A 13,299-nucleotide genomic window follows, 5' to 3' on the forward strand; every position below is an offset into this window, starting at 1 on the left:
ATGTGATTCCCCCTCAGCATCCTCCTTCACAAACAAGTTTAACCCCTTAGGGCACAATAAGACATTATACCGGTGAACCTGAGAAGACAGGTTAGGTGACATCCACCTGACAGGTCGGGAAGACAGGTGTGTTTCGCATTGGGACACCACAATTAAACACATAGGAATAAGGCAGTCCAAACCATTATCCCAACCAACAAGTCTTGAAGGGCAGGAACTGCCGCGGCCCCTGTTGCGGCTCTGTCACTGGCATCAGCTCAAATGATTTGCCAGTCCAAGGTGGAGTATTTGAAGGAATACGCGGTTCTGCTAATAAAATGACACCTGACAACGGCTACTTATGCCATTTCCTAATATAATATTTTTATACCGGAGCCACAGTCATCTGTTGTCACGTACACAGTATGGTTACACTGGCGTCACGTGCGGTGACATGGCTTTTTTTTTTTTTTTTTTTTCAGACCCCGTAGTTTAACATGCGAAGCTCATTTTTCCTGGCACAAAAAACAAAAAACAAACTCTATAAACTGTGAGAGGAAAAGACGTCCAGTCCCTTACAAAGCCTGAAAATATTTTATGTATAAAGCCGGAGATACAAGTAGGAAGCAGGACGATGGAGGACCACACTCGGGAGAGTATTCCGACCAACCGGGGTAAGTGGAGTGTGTGACACGGGGGGTAATGTCACACACACAAGTGAGCTGGAATAGTAACTGTTTCTCCTATGTAGCAGAGTTGAGTATGTGTCACTAATATTCTAATGCAATGTTTCCCAACCAGGGTACCTCCAGCTGTTGCAAAACTACAACTCCCAGCATGCCCAGACAGCCGAAGGCTGTCTGGGCATGCTGGGAGTTGTGGTTTTGCAACAGCCAGAGGTACCCTGGTTGGGAAACACTAGTTTAGTTGTATCTGTTTCCAGAAAAGTTGGGTGGACACTATGGCTCCAATTACAGTTCTAGCCTCTCCTCTAAGATTTTTTTAATAGAAGTAATTTACAAATCTGTTTAACTTGCCGACACCAGTTGATTTAAAAAAAAAAATAATAATAATAATAATGTTTTCCAGTGGAGTACCCCTTTTAAAGCCGTTGGCTGTCCGGGCATGCTGGGAGTTGTAGTTTTGCAACAATTGGCATGCAATGACCAGATACCTAGACAGGACTGGTATTGGCACAGAAGGGAGTTGTAGTTTTGCAACAGCTGGAGGCACCCTGGTTGGGAAACACTGATAAAAGAGACTCGGTTAAAGGAGTACTCCGGTGGAAAACTTTTTTTTATTTTTTTTATTAAATGAACTGGTGCCAGAAAGTTAAACAGATTTGTAAATTACTTCTATTAAAAAAAAATCTTAATCCATCCAGTACTTTTTAGCAGCTGTATGCTACAGAGGAAAATCTTTTTATTTTTTTAATTTCTTTTTTGTGTTGTCCACAGTGCTCTCTGCTGACACCTGATGCCCGTATCAGGAACTGTCCGGAACAGAGGAGAAAATCCCCATAGCAAACCTATGCTGCTAAGGACAGTTCCTGACACAGACAGAGGTGTCAGCAGAGAGCACTGTGGACAAGACAAGAAAGAAATTAAAAAAATAAAGAATTTCCTCTGTAGCATACAGCTGCTAAAAAGTACTAAAAGGATTAAGATTTTTTTAATAGAAGTAATTTACAAATCTGTTTAACTTTCTGGCACCAGTTCATTAAAAAAAAGTTTTCCACCGGAGTATCCCTTTAAACTTGACACATGTAGCATAGCTGAGGTTGACCTACAATGGATTTAGAGATTTTTCGGACCCTTTACATTTTTTCACATTTTGTTTTGATGAGACCTTGTGCTAAAATAAAAAACATTCCAGTACCTCCCCCCCCCCCCCCCCCCAAGGTCATTCTGCGCTCAATACCCCATTAAGATACTGCAAAAACAGAGTTGTATATATATTTTTTTCCGAATTTATTAAAAAAGAATAACTAGAGTTTGGAAAGGACATATATATTCATATTCTTTACTATGTCATGTGACATTTACCTTTTGGCTCCTCCCATTTCTCCTGATCATCTCTGAGATGTTTCTCCACCTTGGAGTCACATGTGGTAAATTCAGCTGATTGGACAGGATTTGGCAGCATTTGGGAAGACACAGCCCTGTGTTTATAAGGTCTCACAGGTGACAATGTATATCAGAACAAAAACCAAGACACGAGGAGAGAAGGATTGCCTGTAGAGCTCAGAGACAGGATTGTGTGGAGGCACAGATCTAAAGAAGGGGATAAAAACATTTCTACTGCAGTGAAAGTTCTCAAGAGCTCAGTGGCCTCCGTAATACTCACATGGGAGAAGTTTGGAAATACCAGGACTCTTCATAGAGCTGCCGCCCCACCACACTTAGTAATCGGGGAGAAGGGTCTCGGTAAGAGAGGAGACCAAGAACTCAATGATCACTTTGGCTGAGCTCCGAAGATCCTGTGTGCAGATGGGAGAAACTTCCAAAAGGTCCAGGACCATCACTGCAGCCTCCACAATCTGGGCTTTATGGTAGAAGGGCCAGAAATAAGCCTTAATAAATGACATATGAACACCGCCGCGAGTTTGCAAAACCAAGATTGAACTTTCCGGCCTCAATTCTAAGCATCATGTGTGGAGGAAACCAGGCACTGCCCATCACCTGCCCAATACCATCCCTACAGTGATCATGGTGGGGGCAGCATCATGTCTGGAGGAAACCAGGTACTGCCCATCACCTGCCCAATACCATCCCTACAGTGATCATGGTGGGGGCAGCATCATGTCTGTAAGAAACCAGGCAATGCCCATCACCTGCCCAATACCATCCCTACAGTGATTATGGTGGGGGCAGCATCATGTCTGTAAGAAACCAGGCAATGCCCATCACCTGCCCATCACCATCCCTACAGTGATCATGGTGGGGGCAGCATCATGTCTGTAAGAAACCAGGCAATGCCCATCACCTGCCCAATACCATCCCTACAGTGATCATAGTGGGGGCAGCATCATGTCTGGGGGAAACAAGGCACTGCTCCTCCCATGCCCAATACTATCCCTACAGTGATCATGGTGGGGGCAACATCATGTCTGGGGGGAAACCAGGCACTGCCCATCATCTGCCCAATACCATCCCTACAGTGATCATGGTGGAGGCAGCATCATGTCTGGAGGAAACCAGGCACTGCCCATCACCTGCCCAATACCATCCCTACAGTGATCATGGGGGGGGGGCAGCATCATGTCTGGGGGAAACCAGGCACTGCCCATCACCTGCCCAATACCATCCCTACAGTGATCATGGTGGGGGCAGCATCATGTCTGGAGGAAACCAGGCACTGCCCATCACCTGCCCAATACCATCCCTACAGTGATCATGGTGGGGGCAGCATCATGTCTGGGGGAAACCAGGCACTGCCCATCACCTGCCCAATACCATCCCTACAGTGATCATGGTGGGGGGCAGCATCATGTCTGGAGGAAACCAGGCACTGCCCATCACCTGCCCAATACCATCCCTATAGTGATCATGGTGGGGGCAGCATCATGTCTGGGGGAAACCAGGTACTGCCCATCACCTGCCCAATACCATCCCTACAGTGATCATGGTGAGGGCAGCATCATGTCTGGAGGAAACCAGGCAATGCCCATCACCTGCCCAATACCATCCCTATAGTGATCATGGTGAGGGCAGTATCATGTCTGGGGGAAACCAGGCACTGCCCATCACCTGCCCAATACCATCCCTACAGTGATCATGGTGGGGGCAGCATCATGTCTGGGGGAAACCAGGCACTGCCCATGTCCTGCCTAATACCATCCCTACAGTGATCATGGTGAGGGAAGCATCATGTCTGGGGGAAACCAGGCACTGCCCATCACCTGCCCAATACCTTCCCTACAGTGATCATGGTGGGGGCAGCATCATGTCTGGAGGAAACCAGGCACTGCCCATCCCCTGCCCAATACCATCCCTACAGTGATCATGGTGGGGGCAGCATCATGTCTGGGGGAAACCAGGCACTGCCCATCACCTGCCCAATACCATCCCTACAGTGATCATGGTGGGGGCAGCATCATGTCTGGAGGAAACCAGGCACTGCCCATCACCTGCCCAATACCATCCCTACAGTGATCATGGTGGGGGCAGCATCATGTCTGGAGGAGACCAGGCACTGCCCATCACCTGCCCAATACCATCTCTACAGTGATCATGGTGGGGGCAGCATCATGTCTGGGGGAAACCAGGCACTGCCCATCACCTGCCCAATACCATCCCTACAGTGATCATGGTGGGGGCAGCATCATGTCTGGGGGAAACCAGGCATTGCCCATCACCTGCCCAATACCATCCCTACAGTGATCATGGTGGGGGCAGCATCATGTCTGGGGGAAACCAGGCACTGCCCATCACCTGCCCAATACCATCCCTACAGGGATCATGGTGGGGGCAGCATCATGTCTGGGGGAAACCAGGCACTGCCCATCACCTGCCCAATACCATCCCTACAGTGATCATGGTGGGGGCAGCATCATATCTGGGCACTGCCCAATACCATCCCTACAGTGACATAAGGAACAACATAACAAAATGTAAATTAAGTAAAGGGGTCTGAAAACTTTCTGAATGCAGTGTATGTAACAGTACTTGGATTTTAATATTAATTATTAGTAGCAGAGCTGAGCTTGTCACATTTCGGGGAGTGTATGTCAGATGCAGGTGTGCTCTGTTTTCCAGATATAATGAGATAAACGTGACAGAAGCAGCAGAGCGGAGTATGTGAGATGTAGCAGAGCTGAATCTGTGGCATCTATTCATAATATCACAATTTCTACCACACATCTAGAACAGTGTTTCCCAACCAGGGTGTGGCCATTCAGATATTGCAAAACTACAACTCCCAGTATGCCCGGACAGCCGATTGTTCTAGAGCATTGTTCTAGAACATAGCAGAGACAAGGGAAGATGAGTATGTTTACTATAGGAGAATTTAATTGACCAAATGTAGCAGATTTAAACCTGACCGATGATCAGGAATGCTGTGATTATAACAACGTAGCAGAGCTGAATGTGTCAGAATGTAGCAGAGCTGAGTGTGTGCAATGCAGGAACTTTCTGTTTTTTCGGATGTTAAGGGCTTAAACTTTACACAGAAGTAACACATCCCAGAATGTCAGCTATAGGAGTGCTTATTTACTTATTTATTCAGTTCAGTTGAGCTCGACAGATGTAGCAGAGCTGAGTTAGTCCCTTGATGCATCTCTTCATGAAAATGTAAATAAATTGAGATTAGTTAATAGTCGGTTCCTGCAAAATGATTATGAGTGAATAAAAGCCGGGTTCTCCTTTAGAAAAGAGCATTACCAGCACTGTATATACACGATAGAGAGAAGGCAACATGGTTATTGATCGTATACTAGAAAAGCTAATGTAGAAAACCCCAACGTGATCAATATTCCAGGAACATACCATCAGCGCGGGGGACAGTGGGACATTACAGCCCAGACGAGAACCCGTATATTCGCCCATAATGGTTTCCGCTCACAACTTCTATATGCTGCAGTGTCCATAGCGGCAGCTGCTGCAGTGGCAGGAGGGGAGGGGGTGGACGCTGTGAGGATGTTCGCAACTTGTCATTGACGCTGTGAAACGGGCCACTTCAGTCAGTAATAATCGTAAGAACTATTCTACGTGGAAATCTACTCAAGGCTCCGTCCTGCCTGAAGCGGCGAACGGCGGCACGGCTCCGAGAATTAACCGTTCGATACCCAGAATGACTGCATCGCATCATAGCAAAACATAAAGAAATAAAAAATAAAAACAACGTGAGATACAAGATGGTTACAAAGAGCAATTTTGGAGTTAGGTGTACAAGAGAAGGCTGAAAAGGGATGCTGGGGGTTGTAGTTCAGTTTGGGGGAAGCGGTTATAGAGGATCCACTTGCAAAGCGATGCTGGGGGCTGTGATTCAATTGTGGGGAGGCACGTATAGACAATATACTTGCAAAGGGATGCTGGGGGTTGTAGTTCAGTTAGGGGGAGGCAGTGATAAACAATACACTTGCAAAGGGATGCTGGGGGCTGTAGTTCAATTAGGACAATCATTTATTTACAATACACATGCAAAAGGATGCTGGGGGTTGTAGTTCAGGAAGGAAAATCAGTTATGAACAATACACATGCAAAAGGATGCTGGGGGTTGTAGTTCAGGAAGGAGAATCAGTTATGAACAATACACATGCAAAAGGATGCTGGGGGTTGTAGGTGAGTTGGGGAGGCAGTTATGGACAATACATTTAGAAAAGGATGCTGGGGGTTGTAGTTGAGTTGGGGAGGCAGTTATGGACAATACATTTAGAAAAGGATGCTTGGCGTTGTAGTTGAGTTGTGGAGGCAGTTATAGACAAATTGACAATGCACTTGCAAAGGGATGCTAGGGGTTGTACTTCAGTGGGGGAGACAGTGATGGACAATACACTTGCATAGGAATGCTGGGGGTTGTAGTTCAGTGAGGGAGGCAGTGATGGACAATACATTTGCAAAGAGATGCTGGGGTTGTAGTTCAGTTGGGGGTGAGGCAGTGATGGACAATATGTTTGCATAGGACTGCTGGGGGTTGTAGTTCAGTTAGGGGGAGGAAGTTATGAACAATAAACATGCAAAATGAGGTTGTAGTTGAGTTTTGGGGGTGGAGTTATGGACAATACACCTGCAAAGGGATTCTGGGGGTTAGTCGTAGGGTAGTTCAAGTTAGGGGTGAGGCAGGTGATTTACAATATGTTTGTGAAGGAATGCTGGGGGTTGTAGTTCAGTTGTGGGGTGGTTAGACAATACACTTGCAAAGCAATGCTGGGGGTTGTAATTCAGTTAAGGGAGGCAGTTATGAACAATATGCTTCCAAAAGGATGCTGGGGGTTGTAGTTCAGTGGGAGGAGGCAATGAGGGACAATACACTTGCAAAGGGATTCTGGGGGTTGTAGTTCAGTCGTGGGGAGGTAGTGATGGATAATACACTTGCAAAGAGATGCTGGGGGTTGTAGTTTAACTGTAGGGAGGCAGTTATAGACAATACACCTGCAAAGGGATTCTAGGGGTTGTAGTTCAGCCATGGGACGGACAATACACTTGCATAGGAATGTTGGGGGTTGAAGTTCAGTTATAGGGAGGCAGTGACAGACAATACACTTGCATAGGAATGCTGGGGGTTGTAGTTCAGTTATAGGGGGGCCATGACAGACAATACACTTGCATAGGAATGCTGGGGGTTGTAGTTCAGTTATAGGGGGGCCATGACGGACAATACACTTGCATAGGAATGCTGGGGGTTGTAGTTCAGTTATAGGGGGGCTGTGACGGACAATACACTTGCACAGGAATGCTGGGAGTTGTAGTTCAGTTATAGGGGGGCCGTGAAGGACAATACACTTGCACAGGAATGCTGGGGTTGTAGTTCAGTTATAGGGGGGCCATGACGGACAATACACTTGGATAGGAATGCTGGGGGTTGTAGTTCAGTTATAGGGAGGCAGTGACAGACAATACACTTCCATAGGAATGCTGGGGGTTGTAGTTCAGTTATAGGGGGGCCATGACGGACAATACACTTGCACAGGAATGCTGGGGGTTGTAGTTCAGTTATAGGGGGGGGCCATGACGGACAATACTCTTGCATAGGAATGCTGGGGGTTGTAGTTCAGTTATAGGGGGGGCCATGACGGACAATACACTTGCACAGGAATGCTGGGAGTTGTAGTTCAGTTATAGGGAGGCTGTGACGGACAATACACTTGCAGCGATAGATGTCAGGCTATCAGGATTCCGAATTCCCAAGCACTCAAGGTGTTAATAGAACAATCCCTTTTGTGTACAGATTCCCAGGGACTTCTTGACACCTCGCTGACACTTTGTCTTCCCAGTAGGAGAAGAACAATCCCTCCCAGGTCATGAATCTCCTGGTTTTTCTATAGGCCCCGGACAGGGGTTTGGGTGTATGTGGGAGGTGAAGGGGTCAGAGGTCATGGTGGCTTCACAGGTCATCTGGAAAGAGAAATCTATAGAAAGTGCCCCCCCCCCCCCCCTTTCTTGATCACTGGGGCCACAAAGCGCACTACCAGCAGGAGACTGGCACAACCCTTCAGTCCCTCCTGAGGCCGGGCACTGTCCAGCATCTGGACGGCAGGGACAGAGGGCCATTGTGTGCGGCGGGGACAGTGCTTTGTGCTCCGCACAGCTGTGTGGGACGCAGAGAATGGAGAAGGGTGGAGACGTTTATAGGGAAAGAAAAAGAAAAAAAATTTAGGGTCAACGAATCCATGAAAAATCGTCTACGATCAGCAAGAAAAATACTGATCCTGCCATAGAGATCCGGCATTCTGTGCCAATACCAGTCCTGTCTAGGTATCTGGTCATTGCCTGCCAATTGTTGCAAAACTACAACTCCCAGCATGCCCGGACAGCCAACGGCTGTCCGGGCATGCTGGGAGTTGTAGTTTTGCAACACCTGGAGGTCCACAGTTTTGAAAACCACCGCCCTAAAGTTGTCACCCCGGCCTACATAGAAACTTCGGCAGTGCAGCCGCCTTCCATTGTCTTCAATGGGATTCCGCTGCACCGCGCACACTGCAGAATTTCCGCAGCTCCACTACGTGAATGGCCGCCAATGGAGACGGCGCAGGTGCTGGGAGTTGTAGTTTTGCAACACCTGGAGGTCCACAGTTTGGAGACCACCGCCCTAGAGTTAACACCCCGGCCTACATAGAAACTTCCGCAGTGCAGCCACCTTCCATTGTCTTCAATGGGATTCCGCTGCACCGCGCACACTGCAGAATTTCCGCAGCTCCACTACGCGAATGGCCGCCAATGGAGACGGCGCAGGTGCTGGGAATTGTAGTTTTGCAACACCTGGAGGTCCACAGTTTGGAGACCACCGCCCTAGAGTTATCACCCCGGCCTACATAGAAACTTCGGAATTTCCGCAGCTCCACTACGCGAATGGCCGCCATTGGAGACGGCGCAGGTGCAAGCGGAATAGTGTAAACCCGGCCTTATCTGCCATTTATTTGCGCAGCTGGCATCAAAACTTTTCTGGTTGCCCTTAGAAGAAGTCACCACTTTGTAGTCAGACATGTGACCTTACATCATCTGTTTGCTTTTTTTTTTTTTTTTTTTACCCCTGGGCGTTTGTTTATATATTTATTTCATTAATTAGTTAATTCATTCATTTTATTTATTTATTCATTTTTTTTATATATTTATTTAAATTTTTTCCCATAATGTTCCCATTGAACTTAAAGGTATACTTTTATTTATTTTTTCTCATTTCAATCAACTGGTGCCAGAAAGTTAAACAGATTTTTAAATCTTAATCCTTCCAGTACTTATCAGCTGCTGTATGCTCCAGAGGAAGTTGTGTAGTTCTTTCCAGTCTGATCACAGTGCTCTCTGCTGACACCTCTGTCCGTGTCAGGAACTGTCCAGAAAAGGGTGCAAATCCCCATAGCAAACCTCTCCTGCTCCGGACAGTTCCTGACACAAACAGAGGTGTCAGCAGAGAGCACTGTGGTCAGACTGGAAAGAACTACACAACTTCCTCTGGAGCATACAGCAGCTGATAAGTACTGGAAGGATTAAGATTTTTATAGAGAAGTAATTTACAAATCTGTATAACTTTCTGGCACCAATTTATTTGAAAACATGTTCTTTCCACCAGAGTACCCCATTAAAGGGGTAATCCAGGAATAGAAAAACAGCCAATTTTTTAAAAAACAGCACAACCTGTCCTCAGGTTGTGAGCGGTATGAGGCTATGTTCACATAACGGAATATCCGCATGGAGAATCTCTGTGCGGACATTCCAATACGCTGGGGGGCGCTGGCATAATCTGCCTGCGCTAGGACAGTATGGGAGTGGTATATTATATCACATATTACCTCGTACATTATATCACCTTGTATATTATATTACCTCATACATTATATTACCCTGTATATTATATTACCTCGTACATTATATCACCTTGTATATTATATTACCTCGTACATTATATCACCCTGTATATTATATTACCTCGTACATTATATCACCTTGTATATTATATTACCTCATACATTATATCACCTTGTATATTATATTACCTCATACATTATATTACCCTGTATATTATATTACCTCATACATTATATTACCCTGTATATTATATTACCTCGTACATTATATCACCTTGTATATTATATTACCTCATACATTATATCATCCTGTATATTATATTACCTCATACATTATATTACCCTGTATATTATATTACCTCATACATTATATCACCTTGTATATTATATTACCTCATACATTATATCACCCTGTATATTATATTACCTCATACATTATATTACCTTGTATATTATATTACCTCATACATTATATCACCCTGTATATTATATTACCTCATACATTATATCACCTTGTATATTATATTACCTCATACATTATATCACCTTGTATATTATATTACCTCATACATTATATCACCCTGTATATTATATTACCTCATACATTATATTACCTTGTATATTATATTACCTCATACATTATATCACCCTGTATATTATATTACCTCATACATTATATTACCTTGTATATTATATTACCTCATACATTATATCACCCTGTATATTATATTACCTCATACATTATATTACCTTGTATATTATATTACCTCATACATTATATCACCCTGTATATTATATTACCTCATACATTATATTACCCTGTATATTATATTACCTCGTACATTATATCACCCTGTATATTATATTACCTCATACATTATATTACCCTGTATATTATATTACCTCATACATTATATCACCCTGTATATTATATTACCTCATACATTATATTACCTTGTATATTATATTACCTCATACATTATATCACCCTGTATATTATATTACCTCATACATTATATCACCCTGTATATTATATTACCTCATACATTATATCACCCTGTATATTATATTACCTCATACATTATATTACCCTGTATATTATATTACCTCGTACATTATATCACCCTGTATATTATATTACCTCATACATTATATCATCCTGTATATTATATTACCTCATACATTATATCATCCCGTATATTATATTACCTCATACATTATATCACCCTGTATATTATATTACCTCATACATTATATCACCTTGTATATTATATTACCTCATACATTATATCACCCTGTATATTATATTACCTCATACATTATATTACCCTGTATATTATATTACCTCATACATTATATTACCCTGTATATTATATTACCTCGTACATTATATCACCTTGTATATTATATTACCTCATACATTATATCACCTTGTATATTATATTACCTCATACATTATATTACCCTGTATATTATATTACCTCATACATTATATTACCCTGTATATTATATTACCTCGTACATTATATCACCTTGTATATTATATTACCTCATACATTATATTACCCTGTATATTATATTACCTCGTACATTATATCACCTTGTATATTATATTACCTCATACATTATATCACCTTGTATATTATATTACCTCATACATTATATTACCCTGTATATTATATTACCTCATACATTATATTACCCTGTATATTATATTACCTCGTACATTATATCACCTTGTATATTATATTACCTCATACATTATATCATCCTGTATATTATATTACCTCATACATTATATTACCCTGTATATTATATTACCTCATACATTATATCACCTTGTATATTATATTACCTCATACATTATATCACCCTGTATATTATATTACCTCATACATTATATTACCTTGTATATTATATTACCTCATACATTATATCACCCTGTATATTATATTACCTCATACATTATATCACCTTGTATATTATATTACCTCATACATTATATCACCTTGTATATTATATTACCTCATACATTATATCACCCTGTATATTATATTACCTCATACATTATATTACCTTGTATATTATATTACCTCATACATTATATCACCCTGTATATTATATTACCTCATACATTATATTACCTTGTATATTATATTACCTCATACATTATATCACCCTGTATATTATATTACCTCATACATTATATTACCTTGTATATTATATTACCTCATACATTATATCACCCTGTATATTATATTACCTCATACATTATATTACCCTGTATATTATATTACCTCGTACATTATATCACCCTGTATATTATATTACCTCATACATTATATTACCCTGTATATTATATTACCTCATACATTATATCACCCTGTATATTATATTACCTCATACATTATATTACCTTGTATATTATATTACCTCATACATTATATCACCCTGTATATTATATTACCTCATACATTATATCACCCTGTATATTATATTACCTCATACATTATATCACCCTGTATATTATATTACCTCATACATTATATTACCCTGTATATTATATTACCTCGTACATTATATCACCCTGTATATTATATTACCTCATACATTATATCATCCTGTATATTATATTACCTCATACATTATATCATCCCGTATATTATATTACCTCATACATTATATCACCCTGTATATTATATTACCTCATACATTATATCACCTTGTATATTATATTACCTCATACATTATATCACCCTGTATATTATATTACCTCATACATTATATTACCCTGTATATTATATTACCTCATACATTATATTACCTTGTATATTATATTACCTCCTACATTATATCACCTTGTATATTATATTACCTCATACATTATATTACCCTGTATATTATATTACCTCATACATTATATCACCCTGTATATTATATTACCTCATACATTATATCATCCCTGTATATTAAATTACCTCATACATTATATCACCCTGTATATTATATTACCTCATACATAATATCATCCCGTATATTATATTACCTCATACATTATATCATCCTGTATATTATATTACCTCATACATTATATCACCCTGTATATTATATTACCTCATACATTATATCACCTTGTATATTATATTACCTCATACATTATATCACCCTGTATATTATATTACCTCATACATAATATCATCCCGTATATTATATTACCTCATACATTATATCATCCTGTATATTATATTACCTCATACATTATATCACCCTGTATATTATATTACCTCATACATTATATCACCCTGTATATTATATTACCTCGTACATTATATCACCCTGTATATTATATTACCTCG

The 13,299-nt window shown here is 41.3% G+C and overlaps 1 protein-coding gene across 1 annotated transcript in view; it reads left to right on the forward strand.

The window, feature by feature from the left end:
- Positions 1-531: 531 nt before the first annotated feature.
- The window catches only part of CERCAM (cerebral endothelial cell adhesion molecule), a 63,263-nt gene continuing 50,495 nt past the window's right edge, over positions 532-13,299 (forward strand). Inside the window, exon 1 of the mRNA XM_056537747.1 lies at positions 532-653. Coding sequence (XP_056393722.1) covers positions 577-653 — 77 coding nt within the window. The 5' untranslated portion in view covers positions 532-576. The remainder of the gene's footprint in view (positions 654-13,299) is intronic.

This window comes from Hyla sarda, chromosome 9 (genome assembly GCF_029499605.1).
Source record: "Hyla sarda isolate aHylSar1 chromosome 9, aHylSar1.hap1, whole genome shotgun sequence".
Lineage (NCBI taxonomy): Eukaryota > Metazoa > Chordata > Amphibia > Anura > Hylidae > Hyla > Hyla sarda.